The sequence below is a fragment of the Toxorhynchites rutilus genome, chromosome 1 (genome assembly GCF_029784135.1).
Source record: "Toxorhynchites rutilus septentrionalis strain SRP chromosome 1, ASM2978413v1, whole genome shotgun sequence".
Taxonomy (NCBI): Eukaryota; Metazoa; Arthropoda; class Insecta; order Diptera; family Culicidae; genus Toxorhynchites; species Toxorhynchites rutilus.
This window is the reverse complement of record NC_073744.1, coordinates 147405969-147426802: the sequence shown is the minus strand read 5'-3', so window position 1 is coordinate 147426802 and position 20834 is coordinate 147405969. Positions and strand designations below refer to the sequence as shown.

Here is a 20834-nt window from a genome sequence, read left to right as displayed (position 1 = left end):
CACATCGTTTATATACAATATAAACAACAATGGTCCAAGCACACTACCTTGTGGAACACCTAAGTTTACTTCTGCTGTTGGTGATATGCAACCGTTGTATTTTGTCACTTGTACACGATTTTCTAGATAGCTGTGAAACCAATCCAGCACGGTCCCGCGGATACCGATGCCCCTCAGCACTCTTTTCAGCTTCTCCCGATCAATTGTTTCGAAGGCTCGTTTAAGATCTACAAAAACAGCAAGAATTATTTTTCCTTGCTCTATGTACTGCTTCCACTTTAAGAGTAATAAGTTCAAGGCTGATTCACAAGAGTGATGTTTCCTAAAACCGGATTGCTCTTCCAACAGGATTCCGGTACGTTCCACATATGCCATCAACTGTTCCTTCACAATTGTCTCTAAAACCTTTTCGTAAAGTGGTAAAATGTTTATCGGTCTATGGTCTTCTGGCCTAGTCGATTTAGGTATTTTTGGTATCGGGATCACCACTGTTTTCTTCCATGCTTCTGGGAACATGCCATGCTGAAGAGAGCCGTTTACAATTAGAAGTAGTAGGTTCTAAATTACATTGAATGAGTCAATCATTACTCGCTTCGTAATATTATCTACGCCACTACAATCCTTAAGATTTGTAACCGTTTGTTTAAGCTTCCACATACTGATCGGTTGGTATTAATCAAAGCAACTTTGTGCCTCTTCATTTTCTTTAATTGTCGTTGATGGCGATGGAATCAAGTTACGGATTTCTTCAACGCTTTTCACGAAAAAAAAAGTCACAGGAGGGTTGTGTCCAAGACACGACCGCATAGTTGACGTAGGATTCCGTTAGGCTATCTGCTGCATGCTGATTTTGGATATGTTTGAAGAATACATTGAATTATATTGTTAAACTCTTCGATAATGATTTGGGTCTGTTTTGTCTGGTTATAATCATTATCGAACACAAGTTTTCTCACCAAAAAAAAAGAGTTGCTTTAGTATAGAGAAAATATATTTGAATTGGAAAAGGTAATTTAATTTATAATTTTTTATTTTCTGACTGTTTATTCAACCCATTTCCTTTTCGCTTTAACCCTAACGGAACACTATGCTACATGTCTCAATGCGAATTTCAATTGGGCTAACAGCACCCAATACGATATGTAGAGCATATGTGAAATCACTTTTTCGAATACTTCTTCATTTTTCCAATTTTGCTCGTCGCATGAACTTTCCTTGGGGGGAAAAAATCGTTTGATATTTCAAGTCATGTTAACACAACAGCTACCATATACAATTTTACACTTACAGTTGTGCTAAAAGTTTCACAATACATGATCGGTCATTGATATGAAATTTCACGAAGCAACCAACATAAAAGTTCCAAATTTAAATTTTATTTATATTCTATCAAGCATAAGTTCTATTCAGTTCATTGAAGTATCATTCTTCAATCAACCCATCGAAAGATTCTTATTGGAACGAAAATAATAAAAAAAAACACTCGTTCATCACTCCCAACTTATTCGCCAGCACGTATGCAATCAGCAATGTCCACGCTAGTTACAATTAGCACTATCCATTTGTGCGCGTCGTTAGTTAAACTATCGACCACGAGGGTATTTACATGCTGATTTCCCCCAGACACCTTGGATTTGAAATCTATTAGAGAATACATGTCGGTGGGAAAAAAGCTCGCCCTTCCTTCATGTATTTGCAATGCCGATTTCCCCCAGGCAGCTTGGTTTTAATGTCTCTGTTAGGGAACACATTTCGATGGGAACAAAAGCTCCCCCTGCTTTCATTTGTTTGCAATGCCGATTTCCCTCAGGCAGCTTGGCTTTGATGTCTCTGTTAGAGACCTGCCGCATATGTCGCCAATTTCGACCAACCCGAATGACGTAATCCTACGTCAAAAGTATTCAGCAATCCAGCTGTATCAGCTCCAGAACGCTTTACATCGAAAATAATTTCCTCTATAATTTTAATAATAATTTCGCTCTAATGTAGATGTCGCATGAGCTGATTTAGCTTTGCGTACATTCGTCAATTGGCGATCTAACGCAAAACATAAACGATCGGTGAGACATCTGGATTTTGTTTTTGAACTAAGAAAATGATGCTAATGTAACCTAAAACTCAAAAACGAATCATGTATATGTTACTTCCGGGCTTTCCAAGGTAGTTCTCACATGCAGGAATCGTGCATTTTTCTAGTTGTGTTTAATTGTGCTCTCGAATTTCCATCTTTAACTCAACATTTTTATAGTTTTCACTACTGAAAGAGGTAAATAAATAACATGTTATATGTAAAATTGCGCAGAATTAAATTTCTTACAAACTCGCAATCAAATAATCTTTTATGATTATAACATTGTAATTTATGGAAAGAACTACAAACCTTCCATAAGCTCACATGGCAAAATTTAAAACCATCATCACTTTTACCGCAGCGCCGTCTAGGTGTAGATTTGTACGTTAGATCGCCAATTAAATAACACTGATTTGCCTCCAATTGGTGCCTCCAGTATCGCAATAGAGGCGATTGTGACCTGTAATTGGACATATCAACAAACACAACACAATGTTCGGACATCACTATTCCATCACTGGACAACCATACTTCGAAACATCGCTGGAACTGTCAAATTCACCTCCCCAAGCACATTCTCCGACGAGGCCACTTCTTGATCGTAAATAAGTCGCATGCGATGTTCTTCTCTAGCATTCAAAGCTCTCTGCTGATGCTGGAGTCGCACATTTATTCTCGCGAATTCTCTTTCTTTCGCAGAGCCCAAAGCAGCGCACGCTGCATTCTCTCCTCCAGCTGACTGACTGTTTGACAGGGGTGCCAACTTGAGATCTGAATGTTCACCAATATTGCGGAAAATATTTTGGGTAAAATGATAGCTATATGTTTTATGAAGAGAATCGTAGTTTTCTCACTTGAGGAACCGCAATTTAATTTGCGGTTCCTCCGATTACTATCCACTAATCCGACTGTCTGGCACCCAGGAACAAACGCACTTGGTCCGCTCTCCGGCAACGGAAAGCCGCGAGAGCTCGCTGAGTCAGTCAGAATCGAACGATGTTCGCAGTTGGACGCGCACGCAGCACTACTAACTAGATAGAATATTACTCTGTTGCAAGTTTTTTAGCATCCCTGAAAAAGTGTGCCTCAGAAGTGTTCTCAGAAGAATCGTGTACGGTTTTTCCGTGAATTCGTGCGATCCGAGAAAAGCAATAACGATCGTTTCGTGAGTTTTTTCCGTGTTTTGTTTCATTCCGAGATTGCCCAGTTGAAGCGGTGTGGTTTCCGTCCTGGGTGAAAAAAGTTCAGCCTCTCCCTGGTCAGGATCAATTATTGACAGGACGAATCAACAGTTGTGGTGGAGCTGTCAGTTTTAAGATTTGCGCCCCCTTTCTGTTCGCGAAAGAGAGTGTGTGCGCGTGGAAGTGTTGCGTTTTTTGACAGACCCAAAGAAGTGGGCAACAGAGGAAACGCAACAGCGAAAAGCAAAAGCAAAAAAAGCCCCGACCGAAAGAAGAAAACAGACAAAAATACACATCCGGTCTGCTGGGCTCGAAAATCGCACCTCGTGAGTGAACTTGATCGGTGTTTGCAGAAGGAAACAAAGCGAAATTGTTCGAGAAGTAGCAGCTAGAAACATTTATCAGCTATTATCGGAATTTTGTGTGTGCTTTTTTTTAGGCGAGTTGCGAAAACAAGATAAGATTTCTTCGCGTGCACTTTTCGCACTTTATTGCAGCAAAAGCAGCAGCAGCCTATGTGTGCCTCTTTCGGTTCCTACGAACACCAATGCAAATGCAAATGTGAAGAGAAGCTTAGAAGCAAAACGGAGGAAGCGAATAATCAAACACACACGCGCGTTTCAAGAAATAGCAAAAGCAGCAGTGTAAAAGGAAGCTGTTTGTGATATAGCAAACAGGGAGAAGGAAAAAACGACTAACGACTTTGGTGTGAGTGTTGCAAGAAAATAAGCAACAGCAGTGAGAAGCCACCATAATAATACAGTGTGTGACTCGCCGAGACGGCTTGCATTCGAAAACGCGAAGGGTGAAAACGATTTTTGTTGTTGTTTACTAGTTTATAAACAATCCTGTTGATGTTTGACTTATCACCGTGTCACTAGTTCCGTAGCGTCAACTCAGAAGGGGCCCCCTTTTGCCAGAAAGGCAGACCATTTGCTTCCCTTCGCAGCACCACGCAGACCAAGAGGAAGTGGCTGTGGCGGCTGTTGTGGATGTTTCCCTCAAAACCCTGCCGAAGAGCAGCGAAGAAAACAAAACAAAACGTGTAGATTTTGTCAAATGTTTCCTCCGCCGAGTGTACGTGTGTTTATATTGGAGCTTGCCTTGAAAATTAACATAAGTCTCGCTTGAGCAGAATAATAGTGGCTGCTGGCTGGCTGGCTGGTGACAAAAAGAGCGTTTGGGAGGCAAACAAAGGTCTCGGAGTGTGTCTCAGCGCCACTCGAGTGGAGAATTCTGAAAACGATCAGCGCTCAATCTGCCGCGTGTATTACCAACAATATAAGATCAAGTCAAATTTGTTAAGTTTCTTTTTCGTGTGAAAAAATTTTGAAAAAAAAAATTGCATCTAGAAGCGAAGTAGCAAAGTAAAAGTGCAAACAAGTGAGATAGTGTTGATCGAAAAAATGCTACTGCCAGAAGGATTCCGTCACGTCGGCGATGGCCGGCTGGACGTGGACGAGGCACGGCTGCAGCAGCTGCGGGTCCAGCAGGATTTGGCCGAGATTTACGACATCGAGGAGAGCTGGTTTGCAAAGTGAGTATATTCGAAGTGAATGGAAGAGCGCCGCACATTTGATTCCTAATTATAATGAGTATATTTTCAATAATATTTTTAATAATATCAATATCAAGAAAACAAATAAGCATTTATTAAACCAAGATGGATTTATAATCTGCAACCAGAAGATGACCAAAAATTTTCAACATCTTGTTGAACATATAAACGAATTCTGAGATTCTTCAAAGCATGGAGTTTGTTCCTCAATTAATCAATTCTTGTGTTTGGATAATATACTGTAAAGTATATTATCCGACGAGTAAAGTGCGCCATCAAAAATTTTAGAATGATTTTTGTACGGCTGTAATTTTGTTATGAATTTACAGAAAAAATGAAATTTTCATCATTTTCAATTAAATATCTGAAAAAAATTGTATTTCTAGACTTCTAGAAATCCAATCAAACTTATTTATTTGTTTCCTTTTGAATACAAGAAAGTTCCAGTGGAGTATTTTACTACGCACATCTATTTCATTGAACGATAAACTGTCCTTTCGTATTTGAGTATGAATAATTTATGAAGGAACAATCGCACAACAACGATTAACGTCCTTTTATGTTTGATATGATGCCTAGGACTACCAAAATATGTAAACGGAAGAATTGTCAAACGATCATTGTATTTTACATTTCCCGCTGAAATTATTGCACATCTCATGTTTACGTAGTTCTCGAACCGCGAAAGTTCATTCACCTTTAGTATCTGAAATGACGATTTTCCCAGACTTCTCAGCTTAAAATTACGTTTTAGGGAAACATATTCCGGTTTGCACAACGACGACAAGCGAGTACAAAAGTACTCAACACCGAAAAATATCCCCTACTTGCATACGGATTTCCCCAGGCACATTAATTTTGAAATCCGTGTTAGGGAAACACAGCTCAGTAGGAAAAATTACCCTCGACTTGCATGTAGTGATCCCCGATAATCGTTCGATTAATCGATTAATCGAATACTTCCTACAGAAATCGATTATTAATCGAACGAATACTGCGCAACCAATAATCGAAGCGAACGAATAATTTACGTCGATTAAACGATACAAACCCAGAGAAAAAAACGTAAGGCCGCTGTAGTTTTATCCTGAAAATCAATCATTATCTTTGACGCTCCCCTAAACTGGTAAATGAAGCCCAATGCCGTCAACGCGAATTGAGCTTTGTTTACAAGTTTAGGTAAGAGTAAGAGATAATACAGTAGAACCTCGAACCTCGCGAGCGGATGATCCGCGACTACGAGTTCCTTAGTAAATCTATAAACCTTCCCGAAATTTGTCAGTGAGTGGTAGACTCATGCTCTTTTGTTTTGGTCATGGCTTTCAAATTATCTGATCACAGATGTACACGGCCATACAGATGGATAGTTCAATATTTTCTGTATTGATAAAACATGGTTTTCATGCTAAAATATCTTTTTTCCCTGCTTGCACCTCACTTTTAGCCCTTTATTGCGTTATCCGCGATTTTTGTTATACGCGGTGATCTAGCCCGACTATTCCGCGGATAATCGGGTTTCTACTGTAATTGATTTTCAGGCAGAATGAACACTTTTTTGATTCCAGAATGCTTTCTCGCAAATGAGAAAATCAGTCTAACAAATTATTTCTCTCAGTGTGACGATTAATCGATTATTTGGGGCGATTAATCGTATCGAATAACAAACTGATGAAAAGTATTCGATTAGCTGATGAACGATTAGTTTCAAAAATCGGGGATCACTACTTGCATGTTTTGACAAAGCAGATTTCCCCAGGCACATTGATTTTGAAGTCCGTGTTAGGGGAACACAGCTCGATGGGAACAAAAATATTTCCGACTTGCATGTAAAGGGTGTGTCACATCAAATTGCATCACGGAAAAAACGCTGTAGAAATTCGACCAGTAGACCGATCCTTTTGAAAATTTTAGACAGTAAAATAAAAACTATAAAACAACTTTTGGCATTTTCTTTTTATTCATACTTCGAGCCCAAGCCCGTATGCTCGCACCTTCCTCTTTACCCCGTACATAAGGTTCTGTACAACGTCAGGTTGTAGTTTTTTTTTAACAGAAATCCATTTTCTCTTGAAGTCCGCCTCCGATTTGACAACTTTTGGGGTTTTCCGGAGGGCCTGCTTCATAATCGCCCAATATTTCTCTATTCGGCGAAGCTCCGGCGCGTTGGGCGGGTTCATTTCCTTTCGCACGAAGGTGACCCCGTTGGCTTCGTACCACTCCAACACGTCCTTTGAATAGTGGCACGAAGCGAGATCCGGCCAGAAGATGGTCGGGCCCTCGTGCTGCTTCAATAGGTAGTAAGCGCTTCTGTAGGCACTCCTTAAGGTAAACATGCCCGTTTACCGTGCCGGTCATCACGAAGGGGGAACTCCGCTTTCCGCAAGAGCAGATCGCTTGCCACACCATGTACTTTTTGGCAAACTTGGATAGTTTCTGTTTGCGAATCTCCTCCGGAACGCTGAATTTGTCCTCTGCGGAGAAGAACAACAGGCCCGGCAGCTGACGAAAGTCCGCTTTGACGTAGGTTTTGTCGTCCATTACCAGGCAATGCGGCTTCGTCAGCATTTCGGTGTACAGCTTCCGGGCTCGCGTCTTCCCCACCATGTTTTGCCTTTCGTCGCGGTTAGGAGCCTTCTGAACCTTGTATGTACGCAGGCCCTCCCGCTGCTTGGTCCGCTGGACGAATGAACTTGACAAATTCAGCTTATTGGCGACATCCCGGACCGAACTTCTCGGATCACGTCTAAACTGCTTAACTACGCGCTTGTGATCTTTTTCACTGACGGAGCATCCATTTTTGCCGTTCTTCACCTTCCGGTCGATGGTTAGGTTCTCGAAGTATCGTTTTAGTACTCTGCTGACCGTGGATTGGACGACTCCCAGCATCTTACCGATGTCCCGATGTGACAACTCCGGATTCTCGAAATGAGTGCACAGGATTAATTCACGACGCCCTTTTTCGTTCGACGACATTTTTCCAAATTTACAAAAAATTGACAGTGAAGCATGGCCAACGTGATCTATACACTCTTATCTGATTATAAGCGAAAGCTGAAGATATAATTCCTAAAAATTAAATTTCTACAGCGTTTTTTCCGTGATGCAATTTGATGTGACACACCCTTTATATTTGCAAAGCGGATTTCAACAGGTACATCGATTTTGATGTCTGTGTTGGGGAAACCGTAAATCGGGCCAATCAAAACTTGACAGTTAGGGCGTTTAGATAATGCTTGACATTTTACAGTTATTCAATTGTTCATTTCATGAAAAATAACATTTTATTAATTGTGATAGACGCGTAGAAATATTTCCTATCAATTGACGCAAACATCTTTCCGATCTGTTAAGAAATGTTCGAGTTATAAGCATTCCAAATACGGGTAGGGTTAGCACACAAACAAATGTATGGGAAAAAAAGAAGTTCTTCCAGTTTTCATGAATTTAAACCATTTAGAGATTAGCGAATTGTAATGTATAGCATATCAAACAAATCTTAGAGCATTTCCGATTCGATTGGTATGCACATCATGAGAATTCGTTCACAGTGAAAATAGTTATTGACGTTAAGTTTATTTCATAAAAACGTGACTAGTTTTCTGATTTGACACCCTTCCTGAAAGACGTAGTTCTACGTCAAACATACTAGAGGTATATAGTATGTATCTGTGATATAACCGCAACGTGGACGTAGAACTACCGTTGTTTTATCAATCCTTATTTCAAGGGACGTATATAAAATTCGACTCTTTTGAAATGGCTGGTGGCCCTGAGAAGGATCGATGGTTGGCTTTGTGGAAGCAACTGAAGATGGTTGATACGTAATTATTTCTGGTACTCGTGAGAATAACACACGACATATATGCAGGGTGGTCACTCATTCGGGAAAAGAAACGACAGCGGGAAAAGTCGGGAATCAAAATACATAGTGGAAAATGCGGGAAAAAGTCGGGAATCGTTCCACGAAGTCGGGATTTTTCTGCACAGTGTTTTTTCTTTCGGCGCTCTAATAAGTTACTGCATGTATTTTAGCGCATTACGACTTTGTAAGCAGCGTGAATCTTTGTTTTTCAAAAAGTCCTGTCTGCGAGGTAAGGAAACAAGAGAATAATAAGCTTGAGGAAAGCCATCCAAACTTTAAACGGAGTTTTGCATCAGTTTTCCGGTTAAAGATGTACGAGATTGTTGCACATTCTATGGAATATAGGCTGCTGGAACTGAAATTGGTTTTTTTGTGTTACGGCAGCATCGACAGTTAAATAGTTTTTGCGTGAATGTCAGACAGACGCACTGAAGGTTCCTTTCCTTTTCGATGACCTAACGGGACTTGTGAGACCTGTTATGGAGAAAATTATGAAATCCGAATGACTGAAAGTAAACTCTAAATCATCTCACAGAAACCATTCTACTGCTACCTGGAAGTATTAAAATTGGATTTGCAACGAAATCCGCAATCAAAACAGCAAAGAATTCCGCAAAATGTCCGATGAAGATGTCCTAATATCTTTGACATATCCCACTCCAATGTGCCAATGAATGTATGGGAAAAAATTGACCCTAAAATTTCAAAAAGTTACGCTACACAAAATGTTCACCACCTCGAAACACCCTTTGTCGAATTTCAGCTCAATTGATTCTCGAGTTTTTCTTGTTAATGTTGGAATATCTATCTGTTTTTTTTCAACATTTCATACAAAACATTTTCACACAATTGTTCGAACTCCGACTCCTCAAGAAGTTAAAGGCAAACATATAAAAAAGTGTTCGCTTTTTATGGATTTTGCAGTACAGCCAAACCTGTTTGAGTGCGGCTCCTTAGTTATGTGATTTTATTATTTGTGCGGTTCAAGTTCCGATTAAAAAATAAAATCGCATGAAAAAGTATCGCACAAAAACTGGTTTGCCTGTATTCAAATTATATTTTTTGGAATGTTGCGACTTTTTAATGCGAAAATTCAGGAAAAAATATCTTTCCATATATTTGACAAAAAAAAAAGAGGAGCAAGGTCGAGTTTTGTGGGTAAGGGGGGTGTGTGTATATGTGGGAATGCGTATGTATAGGTGTAGGTATCATCACTCGAATGTTACGAAAGTTACGAATCGTTTATATGTATAGTTTTTTGTATTTCTGGTACAATTTGCGTTGAAGTCCTTCTCTAATTCACTTAAAACTTTGATCGGTCGACTAAAAAAATGGATAATTGGATTTGTTGTTGACTTAGCAAAAAATTGTGTTAGCCCACAAGAACTTTGAAAAAATTTGGGATACATCGATTTTTTTATTTCTTCCGAATATTTTTCCACACTACATCTACACACACGAAGATAAAAATGGGCTCATAGAGATATTCCAAAACTTGAAAATTGAATCTTTAAAATGATATCGCGATGTTACAGCATTTAAAAAATCACGCAAAAATTTCGACTTCATACTCTGTTCCTCTAATTTTTTTTGTTGATTGTATTTTTTGAAAAAATCTGGATTCTCTGGAGAAATATAAAAAAGTAGAATCTCAAAAAAAATATTTTTGAGTTTGAATTGAAGTTTTTTTCATTGAATTGAGTTTTTTTCAAAGAATTCGCCCAAGAGTGTACAACTTTGTATGGGTTCTCGTATAGTTTTGTACGATATGCGATCCAATTCACAAATTCACAGATTGATCGTTATACCTTTTTTTTAAATTTGTAACTTTTGACCGCTTGGCCAATGCTCAATTCTTCTGAAGTAAAAAAATATTTAGATGAATTTTCTAGGAAAATCCATAAGCTGTTCCACAGGTGCACACTTTTGACCAAAGATTTCAAAACAATATTTTCTGACGAATTTTAAGACTTTAGCAAATCATATTTTTTAAAGTTGCGACTTTTTGTGTGGTCTATCTAAAATTACGGCTGATATGGCTTTCTATTCTTGAATAGAAATATATCTAGAGGCGAAAATACTTTTCTTTTTGAAATTTCAAAATCGCCCTGTTGTCTAATATGCCCGATTTTGAGAACTTGTAACTTTCAATCGTTTGACTAATTTCTGCCTCTTAGTAGCAAATATAAGATATTCAAGTGAATTATGGAACTATGAACTTATGGAAGTTACTAAACTACACTTCAAATATTTGCCTTCAGCGAATCTTTGAATACTCCTGTCTTTATGGGTTTTGAAGTTTCGAGACAGAAGAGACTGTTCAATATAATTTAACATACCATATCAAACATCCTGATATATTCTTCCTTTTATGAGATATATTGTTTTTTTCTTGCTTTTTGCCGATTTTGCCGAATATTGAGCGGTTTCCGATTCTTTTATAGCAAATGAAAGGCATTTAGGACACGGTCCTAAATGTCCACTTCAAATAGTTGTCATTTGAAAAATGCACTTCAAGTTGACCTCAAAAATGTTCTGTTTTCTGAAACTTCTTCATACTACAGAATGTGATCAAAATAAAAAAAATGGAAAAATGGAATCTCTCATATCACATTTTAATCGAAAAACTGGTTTACAAAATGTTTTTTTTTATAGAACAGTTTCCTAATTTTGCAAGACCATTAAAACCTTACTCGAAATTTGTTAAATGGAAACATGTTGCAGGCAGTCTCAGACAGTTTATTTGGAGGCTAAAACAAGTTCTTGAATCGAATGCAAATTACACTTCTGCAAAATCATATTTTACAATCGAATGAGCAGACTGCAGCCGCAGATTGTGCATTCCAAAACCGAAATCAGTTCTCGGGGGCTGGCAGTTAAACGGAAAAAGTTTCGTTTTCATCTATCCACCAGAGCCAAACGTCGGCCTAATGTTTTTGTACCCCAAACGTATGATTTCGAATCGTGGATCAAACGGGAAATGCACAGCATTTCTCTTTCGTTGCATCAGCAGCATCAGTAGCATCAGCTGAAACAAATACAAAAAGAATGACGCACCATGTTATTATACTGGATGAGCGTAGTCTTCATCAAAGATATAAACTTCTATGCTTTATTGAAAGATGCAAAAATGTACGATATATCCATTTTTCTTGTTCTCTACCTCTCAGTCGTTTCCTTGAGCAGGCTGACTGACTGGCACATGGCCAGTTCGAACTCAGCTTGAGGGAATTGTGATTCCACTCGCGGAGACAAAGAGACCACAGTGCTTTTTTGCGGCTTACGTAATCCGGCCGCCGTTCAACTAGTAGAAAAGTTAGCTGACTGTTAGCCGGCAGTTGGCCGCGAAGTTAACCCGCTCACGTGAAGGGGATTTATTTTCAAGGGACCCAATATGATGTTGGTTACTATGTTTAGGGATAGCACCAAGTGTTGTGACCTTGGAGAAGCCATTGCGTAACACCGATCGACCATGTATTAAAAAAGTGAAAAAAAATCCTTCTGGCCACCTGCCAGTGCTATCCCGATCGGAGGCAGACAGGCAACCAATCGAGGGCTTCCTGCCATTATTACACTGTTTCTTGTGTGTATGAGACCAGAGCCAGGTACAGACAAAAGAGCAGATGGTTTCTGTTGGGATACTTAAGCCGCAACGTTCTAATTTTTTTTGGCCAACGTAAGAAGATTATTTTGTAGCAAGCCTTTTTTTTTTGTTGTTCACTGACAGGAAGAAGTGCTCTTGGGTACGGAACAAAAACGATTACAAATAGCCGAATGGTCGTTTTACTTTGTAAAGCTATCTGTTCTGCAAAATATACTCAATTGATGTACACTCGAATGGATCATGATTAATTGCTGATGTCATTTATGAGCGAACGCGGTACAAAATCAGTTTTGAGTTAAATACACTCGACAAAAAAAAATCAGAAGCGAAACGCCGTTTCAGCAAATGTTTAAATCTGATTTTCTGATAAAATTTCGAACAACGTAATTGAGAATGTTCATGTTTAACTAAATGCTCAAATGCACTAAATGCTAAATGCTCAATGACTAATGAACTTACAAGGATTGAAAATTCAAATACTTAATAGAACATTTTTGGAATCATCGATATTTATTAGATTCCTTGTGTTTTATAATTGGTTCGAGAATATGCTTCAGATCCGGCAAATATATCCTGATTGAAGCTACTTCCTTTTTCCTTGGGTATACTCTTCGAATCCGCAAACATCCACCTGTTTCAGATTACCGATTCTAGACTTCAGACGCATTCTAGATTCATATCTAAATGCTTAATTCTCGAGACTGGATTTTAGATTTCATATTTGAAAATTCAGTTTTGAGTTTCAGATCCCTGTTTCGGATTAAAGATTCTGATTTATGATCTAGGCGAATCTAACAGGTGACGAATTCCATGTCAACTTGACTGGCCGTTGGCAGCACCATCTCTGATAGCAGTGAAACGTTGTGAGTGTAAAGACATGGGTCATTTAAGCAACATTGCATACTTGAAATATTCGAAAAATAATTAGACTACTTTTTGAAAAAGGCAAATTTTTTTTCTTAGTTTTTTACAAAAAATTATAAATTTAACAAACTATGATACCTACAAAACTCTTGTCAAAGGATGAAATGTAGGAAATTGTTTAAATTTTCACAAACAATACTAAAAACTTTTTGGAAAAAATTTTCGCTGACAGAAAAGTTATTTTAAAAATTAAGATTCATTTTTCTCAAAAACTTTTTTTTTAAATTCCCAAAAAAAAAAAAAAAAATATATATATATATATATATATATATATATATATATATATATATATATATATATATATATATATATATATATATATATATATATATATATATATATATATATATATATATATGAAGAGCCCTTAAAATTTCCAACAACTCGTTCATACATCGGAAGATGGGCACTTTTACATGGGAAAAGTTTTTCGAACAACAACTTTTTCATGTTTTCTTTGAAAAACATACAACTTATCCTAATTTTGTTTAAAGTCAAGATAGCGATATGCAGTATTCGACATAGTTTCAGATCTTGCTAAAATATAAACATCGACATCGACTTTCTATCTTTTATAGTTTTTGGGATATAAGTCATTTTTGTATGAAGACTCCTGAAAAAAATAATATTTTGCTCGTAACATTTTTGTGTGTGAATTCTCACGTTTGATATGTTCTTGACATGTTTCTAAATAGAGAAAAGTTAGCAGAGCATGTAAATTGCGATAATTTATAATAATAATACATTAATACTAAAAAAAGAAAAAGTTGTTGTTCGAACTACTTTTCCATGTAAATGTGCCCATCGTCCGATGTATGGAAAATTTGTTGGAAATTTGAATGGCTATTTATATCTATTTTTTTCAGAATTTTAAAAGCATATGTTTTTGAGGAAAACGAATTTTAATTTCCAAAATATTTTTATTTCAATGAAATTTTTTTCCGAAAAACTTTTTAAATTTTTGATGAAAACCTAAGTAATTTTCTACATTTCATTCTCTGACCAATGTTTTGTAGTTCTTATAGTTTTTTAAGTTAAGATTTTCCGAAAAAAAGTTGGAAAAACTCAAAATTAAAAAAAAATCAAAAAAATCTATCAGACCTACAAAATTTTAGTCAAAGAACGGAATGTAGGAAATCATTTTGGTTTTCATTAAAAATTATCAAAGAATTTTTTGGAAGAAAAATCATTGAAAAAAAAAATTTGGGAATTAAATTCACTTTTCTCGAAAACATATAAAAGCATATGAGATTTCTGAATTGAATTCTAAAAAAATAGATATAAATAGCCCATAAAATTTCCAACAAGTTTTCCATACATCGGACCATGGGCACATTTACATGGAAAAAGTTTTTCGAACAACAACTTTTTCCTTTTTTCCTTTGATTTTTATGAAAGGTAGCAGAGTATGTAAATTGCGATAATTTGTTCGCAATTTACATACTCTGCTAACTTTTCTGTATTTAGAAACATGTCAAGAATATGTCAAACGTGAGAACTTATACACAAAAATGTTACGAGCAAAATATTATTTTTTTCAGGAGTCTTCATACAAAAATGACTTATATTCCAAAAATTATAAAAGATAGAAAGTTGATGTCTTCGACAAAAGTTTATATTTTAACAAGATCTAAAACTTCGTCGAATACACTATATCGCTATGTTGACTTTAAAAAAATTAGGGTTATTTTTTTCAAAGAAAACATGAAAAAGTTGTTCGAAAATTTGTTTCCCTGTAAAAGTGCCCATCTTCCGATGTATGGAAGACTTGTTGGAAATTCTAAGTGCTATTCATATATATATTTTTGGGAGTTTTCAAAAAATACGTTTTTGAGAAAAATGAATTTTAATTTTTAAAATAACCTTTTTGTCAGCTAAATTTTTTTCCAAAAAAAATTTTGGTATTTTTTTGTGAAAATTTCCTACGTTTCATCCTTTGGCAAGAATTTTGTAGGTATCATAGATTTTAAATTATAAATTTTTGTAAAAAATGAAGAAAAAAAAATGTCTTTCCAAAAAGTAGTTTAATTATTTTTCGAATATTTCAAGTATGCAAAGTTGTTTAAATGACCAATATCTTTACACCCACAACGTTTCACTACTATCTGAGATGGTGCTGCCAACTCCTAAGACGAGTTGGCATGAAATTCGTCAGGTACGTATTCTGCATTCTTCCAGATATGAGATTCCTGATTCATGTTCCAAACTCGCAGAAAGATACGAATTTCAAATTCAGATTCTCGATTCACATCCGGACTCAAATGACAAATCCAGAATTCGAATTTAGACATTTATTGAATTCGGAAGACTCCGATTTCAGATCAAGCTTCCAGATTGAAATTCTGGATTTCAGAGTAATTTCTAGATTTTTGAGTTGTATGACCAGAATAAAAATATCCATATTCCGAACTCAGATTGAGATGTTAGAATTTTATTCATGTTTGAGCTACAGAATCTAGATTAAGATTCTTTATTCAGATTCCAGATTCAGATCTAGACTTCACGTACATATTCCATTTTGAATTTCTAGATATCCGAATTTTCAAATTTCAGATTCTAAAATTAGATTAGACCAATTATAATTCAGATTCAATTTCCAGAATGAGTTCCAGATTGAGAATCCATATTCTGATTGTAGAATCTGGAGATTAAGATTCAGAATCCAGAATCTAAAATTGGATTAGATAAAATCAGAATTCGGGATCCAAATACAATAAAATCCAAATTGATTCGAGAAACACTTTCCTGATTTAGAATCCAGATTCAGATTCAAGATCCAGATCCAGTTGCAGAATAGGATTCTAGGTTCAGATTCCGGATACGGTTTCCATATTCAGAATTTGGATTAATAATCCAGATTCAGATTCTAAATTTCTCTGGCTGATTCAGAGTTCAAATTCAGAATCTATATCCCGAACCCAAATTCGGAATACTGATTCAGATTACAGACTAATTTCCAGATTCAGACTCCAGATACAAATTCCTGATTCAGATCCTAGATTCAGATTCCAGAATCAGAATCTAAATTCAAAGTTAAAATTCAGAATCCAGATTCAGACCAGATCTCAGATTCTAAATTTAGATTCCGGACACAGTTTACTGAACCAGATTCGTAGTCCAAAATTCAGACTCGCTATTCGAACTCCAGGTTCAGATTCAAATGCTGTACTCGGATTCCAGATTCCAGATGCAGAATTTAGATCCATAATCCAGATTTAGATGTCGGACTCTAAATTTCTATTCCTGATTCAAAATACAAATTCAGAATCCATATCCCGAATCCGAATTCGGAATACAGATTCGGATTCCACACTAATCTCCAGATTCAGATTTAGATTTCAGATTCAGGATGAAAATCCAGAGTTTAAATAGTTAATAGATTCCAGATACAGTTTCTTGGTCCAGATTCAGAATCCAAATTCAGACTCCATATTCAAACTCCAGACTCAGATTCAGATGTGATATTCAGATTTATATTTTTAGTCCAGATGTCAGATTCTAGATTTCTATTCCCAATTCAGAATTAAAATTCAAAATCCAGATTCAGAATCCATATCCCGAATCCGAATTCGGAATACAGATTCGGATTCCAGACTAATATCCAGATCCAGATTTAGATTTCAGATTCAGAATCTAAATTCAAAGTTTAAATAGCTGATAGATTCTAGGTACAGTTTCTTGATCCAGATTTAGAATCCAAATTCAGACTCCATATTCAAACTCCAGACTCCAAACTTCAGATGCGATAATCAGATTTATATTTTTAATCCAGATTCAGATGTCAGATTCTAGATTTCTATTCCCAATTCAGAATCCTTATCCCGATTCAAAATTCGGCTTCTCCCACAAATGGATCAATTGCGTTATTCTCGTTCTCAATAATAGATATAGGCTTCAATGATAACATGACTTGATGGTATGTTGAGTGTCGAAGTCAAAGCGCATATCAGTGGGGGTAGGAACACTTCCATTTGAACCAAAATTCAGCTCTAACGGAAGTCGAACCCAAAGATACCGAAATCCAAAGATCTTGCGATTCTAGAATCAGCGCTGATGCTCCAAATCTCTCCTGACCGCTATGGTAAAACTACTTGAAGATTCTCATGTGCTTGGATCCACTAAATAGCATTGCAGAGTGTGAAAACGAATCTTGGAAACACAATCGCAAGTGGTCTATCCCACACTTTATTCCATCGAATTGCTAATAGAAATAAATATCCCATTTAACGATTCAGCGCACCGCAGCGGCAGCAGTCTGCGTTTTTATCTCTTAACTAAATCAACGGCTTCATACTCCTTGAATCCTCGAGTGGCAACGATAGTTTAACCAGACGATATACGACACTGATGCGCGGTTGTGATAACAACAATGGGCGACATCTCATGTATGAGGTTGGGCGGCTGTAAGCCGGAGGAGAGCAGCATCTGCAGGGTCAGTTCCTACTGTAGCAGAAACCCCAGAAATCACCATCAGTGGTTCTCACGGCACACATATTTCGAAATTTTGGCCCTTAAAACCGTTCATCGAGAACAGATAAAGCGCCCCGAGTTCAACCAAAAAGCGCGAGACCACTACTGACTGCTGATGATATGGTCAATAAAAGGCCAAAATCACGTCGCAAAATGGTCGCGGCGGCGGCGACGGCGGGATCTCCGCCGAATGGCTTGCGTCGAGGTGCGCGCACTCGGTCCTCGGTCTAGTGGATTTGCGCTTCGTCGGTCGTCGGCCAATGGCGTTGATGGCGGTGGTGATGATGATGGGTTCAACCACTTTATTATCGCTTTTTTGTCTCTTTATTTGCTGGTGGTTATAAAGGGGACAGTGCGCCGCACGGCTTAGTTTAAGTAGCTGCTTTTTCAATTTTTTCCTGTCGTTTTGTGTTGCTCAAATGGAGGGAAAAAAAAACGCTAAAATGGGAACTGATAGCTCCTCAAGTGGGGTGCACCCCAACGCAGCTCTGGTAAATACACGACGTTCACTCCACTATGTCTGGTGACCTCGTTTTTTTTTTGTGTGGACGACTATTGAATTGGAATACTACAGTTAAGGGTTTGAATTTTACGATTGCGGTTATGCTATAAAATCGTAGGAATCGAACGACAAAATTTCGTTGCTCAATACGATTTTGAGCCCAATCAATTCTTATTTGATGAAAATTTTAGACTATATTTTGTTTATGTTTCTCGAATGTCACGAAAGCTTTGGGATGATATTTGAAAACATTGTATGGCTTCGAATACTTGTCAATTCATAGTTCTGGATTTAAATCTGGTAAATTTCGCTTCTGATGATGATGGGAGACCATAAATCAGAAGATTATTTCGAGAAGGCAGGTTTTTCTTTCAGGTAAAACTGTTGAATTCCAAATTATTTTATTGAACGCGCTGGATATACGTTTCTTGGGACTCAACATTATAATCGAAACACCAACTAAACAAGCTGCAGACGCTCTTGTACCCGAGTGATGAGAGAATCTAAAAGCCATGCGTAGGATGAAGTTCGTAACTTACTCGGAAATATTCTAAATCAGCCTAACGTAATTTTACTAAATTATTTTGGTCGTGTATCGGACTCAATCGAACTTTTTGTATTACAGAATCAAACTCTAATAGCTAAAATTCAAGACAAGTGATCTGTGTTTTCAAAGCTTGTTTTTGCTTCCCCAAAACTGAGATTTTCACTACATTTTTCCACTTTATTCAAATATGACAGTTTTCAAAACTCGAAAAAATTCTGTACAAAGATAATTTGTTACATCGACGAAAAAAAAATGTATTCAAACTAAATTACCAAATAATCATTATTCACAGAAATATCTCTGCATTGAAAGGTTCTTACATAAGCGTTATAGGAATCAAATGAAAGGTGGTTGATTGGGATAATTGGATTTGCGATTGAATGAGTTGGCAAAAATTGTTAATTGTATTGTTGTGTTACTCTACAAAAAGTTTGAAAAAACAGAAATAAATCGATTTTTTTTTCTTTCCGATATTTTTGTTCTTGAAAAAATCCTAAACTTGAGAGTTAAGGCTTTAAAATCTCATTTTGCAAAAAACGACTACAATCCATTCTCTGTACAAAAAATAGTTTTTTACTTGTATTGGAAAATTCGGCAATTGCTTTTCGTGCAACCCGATACTAAAAATACAAAAATAATTGAAGACAAAAAATACAAAGAATACATAGAATGCAACAGGATAAAAAAACATACACAATACATAAATTATGTCGAATGTACAAAAAAATTAATGAAATTGAAATTCAATTATAGAAAACACGAAATGAAATTCAATTATAGAAAACACGAAAAATTACAGAAATACAAAAATAATTAAATATAAATAAAATGGGTGGGTTATATCTATGATATAACCGCAAAGTTGACGTCGGACTACCGATGAATTAATAATCATTTGTTTGTATTGATTAAATTATTGATTGAATGACAAAAAATTCGTTATTCTTGCATAGAATGCAAGAATAACAAAAAAATGCAACAACACACATCGAAAGTATCAAAAATACCAAATACACAAATATACAGCCATTCCATGCCAAACCGATATAGTGGTCAGATTTTCGTGAAAAATGGTAGATTTGTTCTTTATCGCAAAATATTAGACCCGTATTTTTTTTATTTTATTTTTTATTAGGATGCCCATTTCTATTTTAGGGTGGTTCGAAAAATCCATTGCTTAAATTTTTTCCCAAGAATGACTTTTTTTAAAAAAATTCATTACTCTTGAACCACTGAACCAGCAAAATAAATGGATTTTGTTTTCGTAATTATTGATTGTAGTCGTTTTTTGTTGTTTTCATGGCTTTGAACTGGAGGGCGCTATATTTTTTTGTATTTTTTCTTGAAAGCTGAGGATTTTTTTCTACATAACATGTCTCGATATCAGAGATACTTTTTCGTTTTTGAGATATGATTTTTCAAATTTACAATTTTTAAGTCATTCCCATGTGACCAGACTAGGCCTATGCGACTAGAATCCAGTCTTCCCACACGTGTGATATTTTTTCAAAGATACTTATTGGCTTCAATTTAACATGTCGATCGGTTCAGTGATTCAAAAGTTATGAATTTTTGAAAATTCATTTTTGGGAAAAAGTTGAAAAAAAATATTTTTTGGATCACCCTAAAGTGGAAATGGTCACCCTAACGAAAAAATAAAAAAAATATGGGTCAAATATTTTGCAATAAAGAACAAAACTATCACTTTTCATGGAAATCTGAGAACCACTATATCGGTTTGACATGGAATGGGTGTATACGAAAAAAATATAAACTCACTTGCAAACTTTAGAAACATACAAAAATTCAATTTTACTTCTGATATTGTTAACAAATATTAAAAAAAACGATCGAGAATACCACTGCTGTTGGACATCTATTAGAAATACAATAACATAGATATACAAACAATACAAAGTACTCATAGAATGCAGAAGAAAAAGAAATACAAAAATACATTATATCGAATGTGCAAAAAATACAAAAACTGCAAAATACAAAAGCTCAAAATACACAAAAATATTAATACAGTGGAACTGCAGATTATTTGCGACAGCCTTCCCGGAATTTGCCAGTGATTGATAGGCTCATATACCTTTGTTTTGGTTATGGCTT

At 36.3% G+C, this 20834-nt stretch overlaps 1 protein-coding gene across 1 annotated transcript in view; it reads left to right on the top strand.

The window, feature by feature from the left end:
- Positions 1-3042: 3042 nt before the first annotated feature.
- Positions 3043-20834, top strand: part of LOC129764784 (serine/threonine-protein kinase 17A) — a 315248-nt gene continuing 297456 nt past the window's right edge. The window contains exon 1 of the mRNA XM_055764266.1: positions 3043-4789. Within this exon, the coding sequence (XP_055620241.1) occupies positions 4659-4789 (131 nt within the window). The 5' untranslated portion in view covers positions 3043-4658. The remainder of the gene's footprint in view (positions 4790-20834) is intronic.